General features: G+C 48.6%; 1 protein-coding gene across 2 annotated transcripts in view; it reads left to right on the top strand.

Moving 5' to 3' along the window:
- The window catches only part of exoc4 (exocyst complex component 4), a 323,186-nt gene that overhangs the window by 276,599 nt on the left and 29,752 nt on the right, over window positions 1-16,835 (top strand). For both annotated transcript variants that reach the window (XM_065021455.1, XM_065021456.1), the window contains exons 15-17: window positions 935-1,076; window positions 7,673-7,851; window positions 9,189-9,348. In XM_065021455.1, the coding sequence (XP_064877527.1) occupies window positions 935-1,076; window positions 7,673-7,851; window positions 9,189-9,348 (481 nt within the window). The remainder of the gene's footprint in view (window positions 1-934; window positions 1,077-7,672; window positions 7,852-9,188; window positions 9,349-16,835) is intronic.

Below are 16,835 nucleotides of genomic sequence, written 5' to 3' on the forward strand. Positions count from 1 at the left end.
CAGTCCAATCTCACCTGATTCAACTGATCATCGTCTCATCAATCCCTTCATTAGTTGAATTAAGTGTGTTAGTTCTGGATTACATCAACTCATTATGTCTGGTTCTCTTTGGGTCTCCTTCGTCCTAGTTCTCCCTGGTTCTCTTTCGTCTTAGTTCTTCCTGGTTCTCTTTAGTTCTCCTTCATCCTAGTTCTCCCTGGTTCTCTTTAGTTCTCCTTCATCCTAGTTCTTCCTGGTTCTCTTTAGTTCTCCTTCATCCTAGTTCTCCCTGGTTCTCTTTAGTTCTCCTTCATCCTAGTTCTCCCTGGTTGTCTTTAGTTCTCTTTCGTCTTAGTTCTCCCTGGTTCTCTTTAGTTCTCCTTCGTCCTAGTTCTCCCTGGTTCTCCTTCGTCCTAGTTCTCCCTGGTTCTCTTTAGTTCTCTTTCGTCTTAGTTCTCTTTTGTCTTAGAGGTGTGGAATGGTCCTGGGTTCTCGGGAAGAGGTGTGGAATGGTCCTGGGTTCTCGGGAAGAGGTGTGGAATGGTCCTGGGTTCTTGGGAAGAGGTGTGGAATGTCCTGGGTTCTCGAGAAGAGGTGTGGAATGGTCCTGGGTTCTCGAGATGAGGTGTGGAATGGTCCTGGGTTCTCGAGATGAGGTGTGGAATGGTCCTGGGTTCTCGAGATGAGGTGTGGAATGGTCCTGGGTTCTCGAGATGAGGTGTGGAATGGTCCTGGGTTCTCGAGATGAGGTGTGGAATGGTCCTGGGTTCTCGAGATGAGGTGTGGAATGGTCCTGGGTTCTCGAGATGAGCTGTGGAATGGTCCTGGGTACTCGAAGAGAGGTGTGGGAAACACTGCTGTGGTATTTTTTATATTTAGCTATAATGTAACGTGTGTGTGTGTGTGTGTGTGTGTGTGTGTGTGTGTGTGTGTGTGTGTGTGTGTGTGATATCAGGTGGATCTCCAGGCTCGGACCCCCAGGTGACCAATGAGAGCGTCCGCAGCAGGGACCAGATCCTCCAGACTCTGACTGACCTGTCCAGGGCCTTCCAGGACATCGCTGACCGCTGTCTGCTGGTCCTCCACTTGGAGGTCAGGTACGTACGGACATGGACTCTCCAGGATAAACACCCAGCCTGGGTCATGTTCATAATGACCTTTTCCTATTGGTCATGTTCATAATGACCTTTTCCTATTGGTCATGTTCACAATGACCTTTTCCTATTGGTCATGTTCACAATGACCTTTTCCTATTGGTCATATTCGCAATGACCTTTTCCTATTGGTCATGTCCGCAATGACCTTTTCCTATTGGTCATGTTCACAATGACCTTTTCCTATTGGTCATGTTCACAATGACCTTTTCCTATTGGTCAAGTACAGATCATACTACCGCCCGCTTCACTCCGTTTTCTTTTATTTAGTCCCTAGTGAACACAACCGTGATTTCTAGAATCTTCCTCTCAATGGTTTCACAGTGTTGTTCAGTCCTGGTCCTGAGTGGGGGCAGACTGAGTTAGCAGGCTGATGTTCTGTCAGACTACCATGTAGCTCCACCTATGAGTTAGCAGGCTGATGTTCTGTCAGACTACCATGTAGTTCCACCTATGAGTTAGCAGGCTGATGTTCTGTCAGACTACCATGTAGTTCCACCTATGAGTTAGCAGGCTGATGTTCTGTCAGACTACCATGTAGCTCCACCTATGAGTTAGCAGGCTGATGTTCTATCAGACTACCATGTAGCTCCACCTATGAGTTAGCAGGCTGATGTTCTATCAGACTACCATGTAGCTCCACCTATGAGTTAGCAGGCTGATGTTCTGTCAGACTACCATGTAGCTCCACCTATGAGTTAGCAGGCTGATGTTCTGTCAGACTACCATGTAGCTCCACCTATGAGTTAGCAGGCTGATGTTCTGTCAGACTACCATGTAGTTCCACCTATGAATAGAGAGCGGTTACATTCGTTCAGCCCCATCCTTCATCTTTATAGCTCACCAAGTGGCAGGACAATCGTTTTTATTTATACATCCCCTTTAGGTGTGTGTATATGATTATTATTCGATAACATATTGAATTTAGGCTTTAGTACCATACCCCACATTGATAACACATTCATAAAACAGTCACAAAATACATGATAAGGAATAAGGTTTTGAAGTGTCTGTCCTATATCTAGGAGATATAAGGAAGCTCAGGAAATATATATATATTTTTTAATACATATTTAACCCCTTTTATGGGGTAGGCACAACATCTGTTTCCTTCAGACTAGTTCGTGTGTAGCCCAAAATGTTCAGACACTACAAACAGAAGTTGGCAAATGGACGGTCCCGACTTCAGACGAGTACCCTGACACTTGTGGAGACCACCATCGTGTTTGGGATGTCTCATGGTCTGACTAACGCCACTCTAGCTCTGCCACCTTTCACTGCAGATGAGGAAGTGTGACAATGGTGGTGGATTGAGACTCATCCAATAAAATAAAACAGATATCTCTAGCTTAAACTGATGGATTGTGATGGGATAAAAAATAAAACTGAGATGACTTAGATTGGTGCACCAGTATGTCAGTCAACTGTAGGGGGTTAAACAAGTGCAAGACAATCTAATAATACATTCAGACCAATGTCTCCCTGCAGATCCAGTGAGTTCACCCATTAACGTCTAAAACAAGTGATCCTCCAACCAGACCCAGAAAACAACCAACTCTCTCTCCATCAACAGCCCCTAACAGCCCCCATCTCCTCCTTCCTCTCCAACCAGACCCAGAAAACAACCAACTCTCTCTCCATCAACAGCCCCTAACAGCCCCATCACCTCCTTCCTCTCCAACCAAACCCAGAAAACAACCAACTCTCTCTCCATCAACAGCCCCTAACAGCCCCATCACCTCCTTCCTCTCCAACCAAACCCAGAAAACAACCAACTCTCTCTCCATCAACAGCCCCTAACAGCCCCATCACCTCCTTCCTCTCCAACCAGACCCAGAAAACAACCAACTCTCTCTCCATCAACAGCCCCTAACAGCCCCCATCACCTCCTTCCTCTCCAACCAGACCCAGAAAACAACCAACTCTCTCTCCATCAACAGCCCCTAACAGCCCCATCACCTCCTTCCTCTCCAACCAAACCCAGAAAACAACCAACTCTCTCTCCATCAACAGCCCCTAACAGCCCCATCACCTCCTTCCTCTCTAACCAGACACAGAAAACAACCAACTCTCTCTCCATCAACAGCCCCTAACAGCCCCATCACCTCCTTCCTCTCTAACCAGACCCAGAAAACAACCAACTCTCTCTCCATCAACAGCCCCCATCTCCTCCTTCCTCTCTTTATCCCTCCATCTCCTCCTTCCTCTCTTTATCCCTCCATCACCTCCTTCTCTTTATCCCTCCATCACCTCCTTCCTCTCTTTATCCCTCCATCTCCTCCTTCCTCTCTTTATCCCTCCATCTCCTCCTTCCTCTCTTTATCCCTCCATCACCTCCTTCTCTTTAGCCCTCCATCACCTCCTTCCTCTCTTTATCCCTCCATCTCCTCCTTCCTCTCTTTCCCTCCATCACCTCCTTCCTCTCTTTAGCCCTCCATCTCCTCCTTCCTCTCTTTATCCCTCCATCTCCTCCTTCCTCTCTTTATCCCTCATCTCCTCCTTCCTCTCTTTATCCCTCCATCACCTCCCTCCTCTCTTTATCCCTCCATCTCCTCCTTCCTCTCTTTATCCCTCCATCTCCTCCTTCCTCTCTTTATCCCTCCATCTCCTCCTTCCTCTCTTTATCCCTCCATCTTCTCCTTCCTCTCTTTATCCCTCATCTCCCCCTTCCTCTCTTTATCCCTCCATCACCTCCCTCCTCCCTTTATCCCTCCATCTCCTCCTTCCTCTCTTTATCCCTCCATCTCCTCCTTCCTCTCTTTATCCCTCCATCTCCGCCTTCCTCTCTTTATCCCTCCATCTCCTCCTTCCTCTCTTTATCCCTCATCTCCTCCTTCCTCTCTTTATCCCTCCATCACCTCCTTCTCTTTATCCCTCCATCACCTCCTTCCTCTCTTTATCCCTCCATCACCTCCTTCCTCTCTTTATCCCTCCATCTCCTCCTTCCTCTCTTTATCCCTCCATCTCCTCCTTCCTCTCTTTATCCCTCCATCTCCCCTTCCTCTCTTTATCCCTCCATCACCTCCTTCCTCTCTTTATCCCTCCATCTCCTCCTTCCTCTCTTTATCCCTCCATCTCCTCCTTCCTCTCTTTATCCCTCCATCACCTCATTCCTCTCTTTATCCCTCCATCTCCTCCTTCCTCTCTTTATCCCTCCATCTCCTCCTTCCTCTCTTTATCCCTCCATCTCCTCCTTCCTCTCTTTATCCCTCCATCTCCTCCTTCCTCTCTTTATCCCTCCATCTCCTCCTTCCTCTCTTTATCCCTCCATCTCCCCCTTCCTCTCTTTATCCCTCCATCTCCTCCTTCCTCTCTTTATCCCTCCATCTCATCCTTCCTCTCTTTATCCCTCATCTCCTCCTTCCTCTCTTTATCCCTCATCTCCTCCTTCCTCTCTTTATCCCTCCATCTCCTCCTTCCTCTCTTTATCCCTCATCTCCTCCTTCCTCTCTTTATCCCTCATCTCCTCCTTCCTCTCTTTATCCCTCCATCTCCTCCTTCCTCTCTTTATCCCTCCATCTCCCCCTTCCTCTCTTTATCCCTCCATCACCTCCTTCTCTTTATCCCTCCATCACCTCCTTCCTCTCTTTATCCCTCCATCACCTCCTTCCTCTCTTTATCCCTCCATCACCTCCTTCCTCTCTTTATCCCTCCATCACCTCCTTCCTCTCTTTATCCCTCATCACCTCCTTCCTCTCTTTATCCCTCCATCACCTCCTTCCTCTCTTTATCCCTCCATCTCCTCCTTCCTCTCTTTATCCCTCCATCTCCCCCTTCCTCTCTTTATCCCTCCATCTCCCCCTTCCTCTCTTTATCCCTCCATCTCCCCCTTCCTCTCTTTATCCCTCCATCTCCCCCTTCTCTTTTATCCCTCCATCACCTCCTTCTCTTTATCCCTCCATCACCTCCTTCCTCTCTTTATCCCTCCATCTCCTCCTTCCTCTCTTTATCCCTCCATCACCTCCTTCTCTTTATCCCTCCATCTCCCCTTCCTCTCTTTATCCCTCCATCTCCCCCTTCCTCTCTTTATCCCTCCATCTCCTCCTTCCTCTCTTTATCCCTCCATCTCCTCCTTCCTCTCTTTATCCCTCCATCCCTCATCATGGCTCTGAGATATTGTTTAGCTTCTGCAGTAATGTTTATGATCGCCCTGAAAAAAGAGAGGGGGCGAGAAACCCTCCCTGAGCTCTGCACTGCTCTCTACTACTCCACGCCTTATTGACTTTTACCCATCAACCACATTTCCCCCGACAGTAAGGGTGGCAAATGATGCCATCAGGAAGAGGAGCGTAAGAGGAAGAAAGAGAGAGATGCAGAGAGGGAAGGAGTGTGAGAGGGAAGGAGTGTGAGAGGGGGGTGGGAAAGGAAGGGAGAGAGAGAAGGAGAAAAAGAGAGAGGGCAAGAGGGAAGGAGTGTGAGAGGGGGGTGGGGATGGGAAAGAAAGGGAGAGAGAGAGGGAAGGAGTGCGAGAGGGAAGGAGTGTGAGAGGGGGTGGGAAAGGAAGGGAGAGAGAGAGCGAGAGGGAAGGAGTGGGAGAGGGGGTGGGAAAGAAAGGGAGAGAGAGAGCGAGAGGGAAGGAGTGTGAGAGGGGGTGGGAAAGAAAGGGAGAGAGAGAGCGAGAGGGAAGAGTGCGAGAGGGAAGGAAGGAGTGCGAGAGGGGGTGGGAAAGGAAGGGAGAGAGAGAGCGAGAGGGAAGGAGTGCGAGAGGGAAGGAGTGCGAGAGGGGGTGGGAAAGAAAGGGAGAGAGAGAGCGAGAGGGAAGGAGTGCGAGAGGGAAGGAGTGCGAGAGGGGGTGGGAAAGGAAGGGAGAGAGAGAGCGAGAGGGAAGGAGTGCGAGAGGGAAGGAGTGCGAGAGGGGGTGGGGATGGGAAAGAAAGGGAGAGAGAGAGCGAGAGGGAAGGAGTGCGAGAGGGAAGGAGTGCGAGAGGGAAGGAGTGCGAGAGGGGGTGGGAAAGGAAGGGAGAGAGAGAGCGAGAGGGAAGGAGTGTGAGAGGGGGTGGGAAAGGGAGGGAGAGAGAGAGCGAGAGGGAAGGAGTGCGAGAGGGAAGGAGTGCGAGAGGGAAGGAGTGCGAGAGGGGGATGGGGATGGGAAAGAAAGGGAGAGAGAGAGCGAGAGGGAAGGAGTGCGAGAGGGAAGGAGTGCGAGAGGGAAAGAGTGCGAGAGGGAAGGAGTGGGACAGGGGGTGGGAAAGAAAGGGAGAGAGAGAGCGAGAGGGAAGGAGTGTGAGAGGGGGTGGGAAAGAAAGGGAGAGAGAGAGCGAGAGGGAAGGAGTGGGAGAGGGGGTGGGAAAGAAAGGGAGAGAGAGAGCGAGAGGGAAGGAGTGTGAGAGGGGGTGGGAAAGAAAGGGAGAGAGAGAGAGCGAGAGGGAAGGAGTGCGAGAGGGAAGGAGTGCGAGAGGGAAGGAGTGCGAGAGGGAAGGAGTGCGAGAGGGGGGTGGGAAAGGAAGGGAGAGAGAGAGCGAGAGGGAAGGAGTGCGAGAGGGGGGTGGGAAAGGAAGGGAGAGAGAAGGAGAGAGGCGAGAGGGTGTTGGTTTTATGTCTCCACTCATGTTTTTAATAGCCACCGGGGCCGAAGATGGTTTTTGGGGGTTCTGATGAAGATGGTTTTTGGGGGTTCTGATGAAGATGGTTTTTGGGGGTTCTGATGAAGGTGGTTTTTGGGGGTTCTGATGAAGGTGGTTTTTGGTGGTTCTGATGAAGGTTGTTTTTGGGGGTTCTGATTAAGGTGTGAGCAGCCAGAGATCATGTAGCAGTCAGGTGTTTAGGGAAACTAAGCACTCCCATGGTGGCTCTTGGATTAGAACGTCACGCTTGGACAAATGTGTTGAAAGACAGAGGCGGAGGGGAGACATTTGATTAAGTTACAGTAGACTGATATCTACATATCACAATCTGTCCTGATAGTTACATGGTGGATGAATTCAGTCAAACATCCCAGTAGAGCTGAGCGATACATTTCCACCACCGCGTTTTCATTCTCCTTTATATACTAGTTAATGGGACATCAATTGTCCCATTTAACAATCACCCATATTAGCAAAGTAATTTCATTTCAAACTTCTCATTGGTCTAGAATAGGCTACTTATCATAATGAATGATATCAGCAAAATGCCTGTGATAAGTAACACTAAGCTGATTCCATCAACATCATGACTTCATCTACCTGCAGGGTTTGGTTGGACTAAACACACATCAACAATATTGTCTCTCTCCTCTTTTCATCCGTCTCTCCTCATCTGTCTCTCCTCTCTTCTCATCTGTTTCTCCTCTCTCTTCCCCTCATCTATCTCTGCTCATCTGTTTCTCCTCTCTCTTCCCCTCATCTGTCTCTCCTCTCTGCTCATCTGTTTCTCCTCTCTCTTCCCCTCATCTATCTCTGCTCATCTGTTTCTCCTCTCTCTTCCCCTCATCTGTCTCTCCTCTCTGCTCATCTGTTTCTCCTCTCTCTTCCCCTCATCTATCTCTCCTCTCTCCTCATCTGTTTCTCCTCTCTCTTGCCCTCATCTATCTCTCCTCATCTGTCTCTCTTTCCTCTCAGAGTGCATTGTTTCCACTACCTGATTCCCCTGGCCAAGCAGGGGAACTATGCCATAGTGGCCAACGTGGAGAGCATGGACTACGACCCCTTGGTGGTCAAACTCAACAAGGACATCAGCGCCATCGAGGAGGTGATGGGCGCCGCGCTGCAGCAGCACAAGTTCCAGTACATCTTTGAAGGTAAGTCTGTTGTTGTGGGTCGTCCATGATAATGTCATGTGTTGAGAATGTAATTATATTGATTCTATTGGCTTAATGTACTTGTTTCACCGGACTGTGCTCAGGTCAATGTGTGCCTGTATTGTCCCTGTGTCTTTCTGGGGTACAAATGTCCACTGCGGTGATCAATAAAAGTGTTGACTACTGGGATGTATTCTGCAGTATGTGACTGGTATGTGTTTTCCCTCTCTTCACGTTCTCTTGCACTTTCTCTTCTCTCCTCTTGTCTCTCCTCTCTCTCTTCTCTTCTCATCTCTCTCTTCTCTCCTCTCGTCTCTCCTCTCTCTCTTCTCTCATCTCGTCTCTCTCTTCTCTCATCTCTCTCTTCTCTTCTCTCATCTCGTCTCTCTCGTCTCTCCTCTCTCTCTTCTCTCCTCTTGTCTCTCCTCTCTCTCTTCTCTTCTCTCGTCTCTCTCGTCTCTCCTCTCTCTCTTCTCTCCTCTTGTCTCTCCTCTCTCTCTTCTCTTCTCTCATCTCATCTCTCTCTTCTCTCGTCTCTCTCTTCTCTCCTCTTGTCTCTCCTCTCTCTCTTCTCTTCTCTTGTCTCTCCTCTCTCTCTTCTCTTCTCTCATCTCGTCTCTCTCTTCTCTTCTCTCCTCTCTCTCTTCTCTTCTCTCCTCTCGTCTCTCCTCTCTCTCTTCTCTTCTCTTGTCTCTCCTCTCTCTCTTCTCTTCTCTTGTCTCTCCTCTCTCTCTTCTCTCATCTCGTCTCTCTCTTCTCTTCTCTCCTCTCTCTCTTCTCTTCTCTCCTCTCGTCTCTCCTCTCTCTCTTCTCTTCTCTTGTCTCTCCTCTCTCTCTTCTCTTCTCTCATCTCGTCTCTCTCTTCTCTCATCTCTCTCTTCTCTTCTCTCATCTCGTCTCTCTCGTCTCTCCTCTCTCTCTTCTCTTCTCTCATCTCGTCTCTCTCTTCTCTCATCTCTCTCTTCTCTTCTCTCATCTCATCTCTCTCTTCTCTCGTCTCTCTCTTCTCTCCTCTCTCTCTCTCTTCTCTTCTCATCTCTCTCTTCTCTCCTCTCGTCTCTCCTCTCTCTCTTCTCTTCTCTCATCTCGTCTCTCTCTTCTCTCGTCTCTCTCTTCTCTCCTCTCGTCTCTCCTCTCTCTCTCTTCTCTTCTCATCTCTCTCTTATCTCTCTCTTCTCTACTCTCGTCTCGCTCTCTCTCTGTCTCTTCTCTCTTTTGTGCTCTCTGTCTCCCTCTCTCTCCCCTTCTCGCACTCTCTCTCCCCCTCTCTCTTCTATTCTCTCCTCTCTTCCCTCTCTGTATTCTGTCTGTCTGTCTCTCTGTCTCTCTGTCTGTAGGTCTTGGCCACCTGATCTCCTGTATTCTGATCAATGGAGCCCAGTACTTTAAGAGGATCAGTGAGTCTGGCATCAAGAAGATGTGTAGGAACATCTTTGTCCTGCAGCAGAACCTCACCAACATCACCATGTCTAGAGAGGCCGACCTGGACTTCGCTAGGTGAGACATACACACAGGAAGGGGACAAGAAAGACAGGGTAAGAGATGGATAAACAGGACGGAAGGATAGAGAGGGGAGACAAAGGGCTAGAAATAGCAAAGAGGATGAGAGAAGAGGAGGGCAAATCAATGTAGAGAGAGAGAGATAATCTAAGTTATTCAGTGGGAGGCTGTGTCTCAGAAGGACACAGGACAGCTTTATTTGGACGGATCAATGTGTAATCGTTGTCTTCCTGCCCTCTGTCCCTCTCTCTCGCTGTACCTCTCTTCTGCAGTCCTTCTTTCTCGCTCCCTTTCTCCCCCTCTGTTCTGCATGTTCAACCAGCATACAGAACTGCACCAATCTACACCCCATGAGTGAGTGAGAGGACCAGATGGGAGGGGGTACAGTGCATTCAGAAACTATTCAGACCCCTTGACTTTTTCAACATTATTTTACGTTGCGACCTTATTCTCAAATCGATAAAAACATTTTTTTATCCTCATCAATCTACTCACAATACTGTATCCCATAATGATAAACCAAAAACAGGTTTTTAGTCATTTTTGCCAGTTTATAAAAATTAAAAATCTAATTTACATAAGTATTCAGACCCTTTACTAGCATCTTTGGCAGCGATTACCTCTTGGGTATGACGCCACAAGCTTGGCACACCTGTATTTGGGGAGTTTCTCCCATTCTTCTCTGCAGATCCTCTCAAGCTCTGTCTGGTTTTCAGCAAGGATTTCTTGTAATTTGCTTCGTTCATCTTTCCCTCGATCCTGACTAGTCGCCCAGTCCCTGCCGCTGAAAAACATCCCCACGGCATGACGCTGCCACCACCATGCTTCACTGTAGGGATGGTGCCATGTTTCCTCCAGACGTGACACTTGGCATTCAGGCCAAAGAGTTCAATCTTGGTTTCATCAGACCAGAGAATCTTGTTTCTCATGGTCTGAGAGTCTTTAGGTTCCTTTTGGCGAGCTCCAAGCGGGCTGTCATGTGCCTTTTACTGAGGAGTGGCTTCCATCTAGCCACTCTAACATAAAGGTCTGATTGGTGGAGTGCTGCAGAGATGGTTGTCCTTCTGGAAGGTTCTCCCATCTCCACAGAGGAACTCTAGAGCTCTGTCAGAGTAACAATTGGGTTCTTGGTCACCTCCCTGACCAAGGCCTTTCGCCCCCTATTGATCAGTTTGGCAGGGTGGCCAGCTCTAGGAAGAGTCTTGGTGGTTACAAACGTCTTCCATTTAAGAATGATGGAGGCTCCTGTGTTCTTGGGGACCTTCAATGCTGCAGACATTTTTTGGTACCCTTCCCCAGATCTGTGCCTCAACACAATCCTGACTCAATGCTCTACAGACAATTCCTTTAACATGGCTTGGTTTTTGCTTTGACATGCACTGTCAACTATGGGACCTTATATAGACAGGTGTGTGCTTTTGCATATTTACCACAGGTGGCTCAATTCTGAGTCTCATAACAAAGGTTCTGAATACTTATGTAAATACATTTTATTTTATTTATTTGACATTTAAAACCTGTTTTCGCTTTGTCATTATGGGTTATTGTGTGTAGATTGATGAGGGGAAAAAGTAATATAATCCATTTTAGAATAAGGCTGTAATGTAATCAAATGTGGAACAAGTCAAGGGGTCTGAATACTTTCTGAATGCACTTTAGGTCAATAAATCCCTCACCAAATGTCCACCAGTGTCCTCCAACACCACTGACATATGACTGGTGTTTTGATATTAACAGGAATATAGTGTATGATGAACACCCTTTGCACACCTTTCTGATGTGGTGGAAAGCGTTTATGTACCAATACAGTAAAGTAGCGTTGTCAGCTTATATATTGAACACTGTTAGCCCAGCCTTTTATTTACCAGTTCACCCCTGCGATGTTATCAGTGCTCTTCTACCAGAGGCATTATAAGGGACCTTGACATGTCCTTTCAGGTATTTTTCTGGAGACTTCAATATATCAATATATTTTGACCAAACATAAAACAATACAAGGTCATTTTATGGACTCGTTGGACTGTAAACCAAAAGGCTCAAGACACCTAATCAAAGTCTAGACTACCTCAACCCCCCAAACCCCCAATCTGATGACTAGACTTCCTCAATCCCCCCAAACCCCAATCTGATGACTAGACTACCTGAACCCCCCAAACCCCAATCTGATGACTAGACTACCTGAACCCCCCAAACCCCAATCTGATGACTAGACTACCTCAATCCCCCCAAACCCCAATCTGATGACTAGACTACCTCAATCCCCCAAAAACCCCAATCTGATGACTATACTACCTGAACCCCGCAAACCCCAATCTGATGACTAGACTACCTGAATCCCCCCAAACCCCAATCTGATGACTAGACTACCTGAACCCCCCAAACCCCAATCTGATGACTAGACTACCTGAATCCCCCAAACCCCAATCTGATGACTAGACTACCTGAATCCCCCAAACCCCAATCTGATGACTAGACTACCTGAACCCCCAAACCCCAATCTGATGACTAGACTACCTGAACCCCCAAACCCCAATCTGATGACTAGACTACCTGAACCCCCAAACCCCAATCTGATGACTAGACTACCTGAACCCCCAAACCCCAATCTGATGACTAGACTACCTCAATCCCCCAAACCCCAATCTGATGACTAGACTACCTGAACCCCCAAACCCCAATCTGATGACTAGACTACCTCAATCCCCCAAACCCCAATCTGATGACTAGACTACCTGAATCCCCCAAACCCCAATCTGATGACTAGACTACCTCAATCCCCCCAAACCCCAATCTGATGACTAGACTACCTCAATCCCCCCAAAACCCAATCTGATGACGTTAGACTTTCACTAGCTTGCCAATCTCCATGCCATGTCCTTCTATACAGTGTATGTCAGTCGGATGCCGTCTTGTCTGTGAATGTGTGTACAACAGGGTTTCCCAAACCCGGTCCAGGGGCCCCACCTCGGTGCAGGCTTTGGTTTTTGCCTCAGTGCTACACAGCTGAATCAATTAACCAACTCATCATCAAGCGTTGATTATTTGAGTCAGCTGTGTAGTGCTAGGGCAAAAACTAAAACGTGCACCCATGGGAGGCCCCAAGACAGAGTTTTGGAAACGTCGAAGACCCCGGTGATAACTGTGCTGGCTCGACGGAGTTTGTCTCGTCAGGGTCTTGCCTAGCTCCATAGTGGTGCTATTGTCTGATGGCAGGATAGTAGTATAGAGGGGCCCGGCGGAGCCTTGGTTCGTCTGTTATTTCTACTCCCTTTTACCTCCACATTATGTGGGATGGTCTCTCTCTTTCTCTGTTTCTTTCTCATTCATTCTCTCTATATTTTTCTCTCATTAATTTATTCTCTCTCGCTCTCTCAGCCTCACTCTCTTCGACTCCCTCTCTCTCTCGCTCTCTCTGCCTCACTCTCTTCGACTCCCTCTCTCTCTCTCTCGCTCTCTCTGCCTCACTCTCTTCGACGCCCTCTCTCTCTCTCGTTCTCTCTGCCTCACTCTCTTCGACTCCCTCTCTCTCTCTCGCTCTCTCTGCCTCACTCTCTTCGACTCTGTAGTGGTTGATACATCTCTCTGATGACAGTGTGGGTGCTGTAGGGGTTGATACATCTCTCTCTGATGACAGTGTGGGTGCTGTAGGGGTTGATACACCTCTCTGATGACAGTGTGGGTGCTGTAGGTGGTTGATACATCTCTCTCTGATGACAGTGTGGGTGCTGTAGGGGTTGATACATCTCTCTGATGACAGTGTGGGTGCTGTAGGGGTTGATACATCTCTCTCTCTGATGACAGTGTGGGTGCTGTAGGGGTTGATACATCTCTCTCTGATGACAGTGTGGGTGCTGTAGGGGGTTGATACATCTCTCTCTGATGACAGTGTGGGTGCTGTAGGGGTTGATACATCTCTCTGATGACAGTGTGGGTGCTGTAGGGGTTGATACATCTCTCTCTCTGATGACAGTGTGGGTGCTGTAGGGGGTTGATACATCTCTCTCTGATGACAGTGTGGGTGCTGTAGGGGGTTGATACATCTCTCTGATGACAGTGTCGGTGCTGTAGGGGTTGATACATCTCTCTCTCTGATGACAGTGTGGGTGCTGTAGGGGTTGATACATCTCTCTGATGACAGTGTGGGTGCTGTAGGGGTTGATACATCTCTCTCTCTGATGACAGTGTGGGTGCTGTAGGGGATTGATACATCTCTCTCTGATGACAGTGTGGGTGCTGTAGGGGTTGATACATCTCTCTCTGATGACAGTGTGGTTGCTGTAGGGGTTGATACATCTCTCTGATGACAGTGTGGGTGCTGTAGGGGTTGATACATCTCTCTCTCTCTCTGATGACAGTGTGGGTGCTGTAGGGGTTGATACATCTCTCTCTGATGACAGTGTGGGTGCTGTAGGGGTTGATACATCTCTCTCTGATGACAGTGTGGGTGCTGTAGGGGTTGATTACATCTCTCTCTCTGATGACAGTGTGGGTGCTGTAGGGGTTGATACATCTCTCTGATGACAGTGTGGGTGCTGTAGGGGTTGATACATCTCTCTGATGACAGTGTGGGTGCTGTAGGGGGTTGATACACCTCTCTGATGACAGTGTGGGTGCTGTAGGGGTTGATACATCTCTCTGATGACAGTGTGGGTGCTGTAGGGGGTTGATACATCTCTCTCTGATGACAGTGTGGGTGCTGTAGGGGGTTGATACATCTCTCTGATGACAGTGTGGGTGCTGTAGGTGGTTGATACATCTCTCTCTCTCTGATGACAGTGTGGGTGCTGTAGGGGTTGATACATCTCTCTCTGATGACAGTGTGGGTGCTGTAGGGGTTGATACATCTCTCTGATGACAGTGTGGGTGCTGTAGGGGTTGATACATCTCTCTGATGACAGTGTGGGTGCTGCAGGGGTTGATACATCTCTCTCTGATGACAGTGTGGGTGCTGCAGGGGGTTGATACACCTCTCTCTCTGATGACAGTGTGGGTGCTGTAGTGGTTGATACATCTCTCTGATGACAGTGTGGGTGCTGTAGTGGTTGATACATCTCTCTCTGATGACAGTGTGGGTGCTGTAGTGGTTGATACATCTCTCTCTGATGACAGTGTGGGTGCTGTAGGGGTTGATACATCTCTCTCTGATGACAGTGTGGGTGCTGTAGGGGTTGATACATCTCTCTCTGATGACAGTGTGGGTGCTGTAGTGGTTGATACATATCTCTCTGATGACAGTGTAGGTGCTGTAGGGGTTGATACATCTCCCTCTGATGACAGTGTGGGTGCTGTAGGGGTTGATACACCTCTCTGATGACAGTGTGGGTGCTGTAGTGGTTGATACATCTCTCTCTGATGACAGTGTGGGTGCTGTAGGGGGTTGATACATCTCTCTCTGATGACAGTGTGGGTGCTGTAGGGGTTGATACATCTCTCTCTGATGACAGTGTGGGTGCTGTAGGGGTTGATACATCTCTCTGATGACAGTGTGGGTGCTGCAGGGGTTGATACATCTCTCTCTGATGACAGTGTGGGTGCTGCAGGGGTTGATACATCTCTCTCTGATGACAGTGTGGGTGCTGTAGGGGTTGATACATCTCTCTGATGACAGTGTGGGTGCTGTAGGGGTTGATACATCTCTCTCTGATGACAGTGTGGGTGCTGTAGGGGTTGATACATCTCTCTGATGACAGTGTGGGTGCTGTAGGGGTTGATACATCTCTCTCTGATGACAGTGTGGGTGCTGCAGGGGTTGATACATCTCTCTCTGATGACAGTGTGGGTGCTGTAGGGGTTGATACATCTCTCTCTGATGACAGTGTGGGTGCTGTAGGGGTTGATACATCTCTCTCTCTGATGACAGTGTGGGTGCTGTAGGGGTTGATACATCTCTCTCTGATGACAGTGTGGGTGCTGTTGATACATCTCTCTCTGATGACAGTGTGGGTGCTGTAGGGGTTGATACATCTCTCTCTGATGACAGTGTGGGTGCTGTAGTGGTTGATACATCTCTCTCTCTGATGACAGTGTGGGTGCTGTAGGGGTTGATACATCTCTCTGATGACAGTGTGGGTGCTGTAGGAGGTTGATACATCTCTCTGATGACAGTGTGGGTGCTGTAGGTGGTTGATGACAGTGTGGGTGCTGTAGGGGTTGATCATCTCTGATGACAGTGTGGGTGCTGCAGGGGTTGATACATCTCTCTCTGATGACAGTGTGGGTGCTGTAGGGGTTGATACCTCTCTCTCTGATGACAGTGTGGGTGCTGTATGGGTTGATACACCTCTCTCTCTGATGACAGTGTGGGTGCTGTAGGGGTTGATACATCTCTCTCTCTGATGACAGTGTGGGTGCTGTAGGGGTTGATACATCTCTCTCTGATGACAGTGTGGGTGCTGTAGTGGTTGATACATCTCTCTCTGATGACAGTGTGGGTGCTGATGACAGTGGGGTTGATACATACATCTCTCTCTGATGACAGTGTGGGTGCTGTAGGGGTTGATACATCTCTCTCTGATGACAGTGTGGGTGCTGTAGTGGTTGATACATCTCTCTCTGATGACAGTGTGGGTGCTGTAGGGGTTGATACATCTCTCTCTGATGACAGTGTGGGTGCTGTAGGGGTTGATACATCTCTCTGATGACAGTGTGGGTGCTGTAGGGGTTGATACATCTCTCTGATGACAGTGTGGGTGCTGTAGGTGGTTGATACATCTCTCTCTCTGATGACAGTGTGGGTGCTGCAGGGGTTGATACATCTCTCTCTGATGACAGTGTGGGCTGCTCTCTCTCTGATGACAGTGTGGGTGCTGTAGGGGTTGATACATCTCTCTCTGATGACAGTGTGGGTGCTGTAGGGGTTGATACATCTCTCTCTGATGACAGTGTGGGTGCTGTAGGGGTTGATACATCTCTCTGATGACAGTGTGGGTGCTGCAGGGGTTGATACATCTCTCTCTGATGACAGTGTGGGTGCTGATGACAGGGGGTGCTGATGATACACATCTCTCTCTGATGACAGTGTGGGTGCTGTAGGGGTTGATACATCTCTCTCTGATGACAGTGTGGGTGCTGTAGTGGTTGATACATCTCTCTCTCTGATGACAGTGTGGGTGCTGTAGGGGTTGATACATCTCTCTGATGACAGTGTGGGTGCTGCAGGGGTTGATACATCTCTCTCTGATGACAGTGTGGGTGCTGTAGGGGTTGATACATCTCTCTCTCTGATGACAGTGTGGGTGCTGTAGGAGGTTGATACATCTCTCTCTGATGACAGTGTGGGTGCTGTAGGGGTTGATTGGAAATTGTGGTGTGCATTGTTTACACATTCATGTCTTTTCTGATTGACCGTCCCCCAGCTCTAACAAACACACATACACACACAGGCGAGTGAGGACAACCTCTTTCAAAAGGCCAGAAAGATAGGACAGAAAGAGGGAGAGTAAGAGAACACAAGAGATGTTCACCCTTCCTTCAGCCCAGTCTCA

This window comes from Oncorhynchus nerka, linkage group LG8 (assembly GCF_034236695.1).
Source record: "Oncorhynchus nerka isolate Pitt River linkage group LG8, Oner_Uvic_2.0, whole genome shotgun sequence".
NCBI lineage: Eukaryota > Metazoa > Chordata > Actinopteri > Salmoniformes > Salmonidae > Oncorhynchus > Oncorhynchus nerka.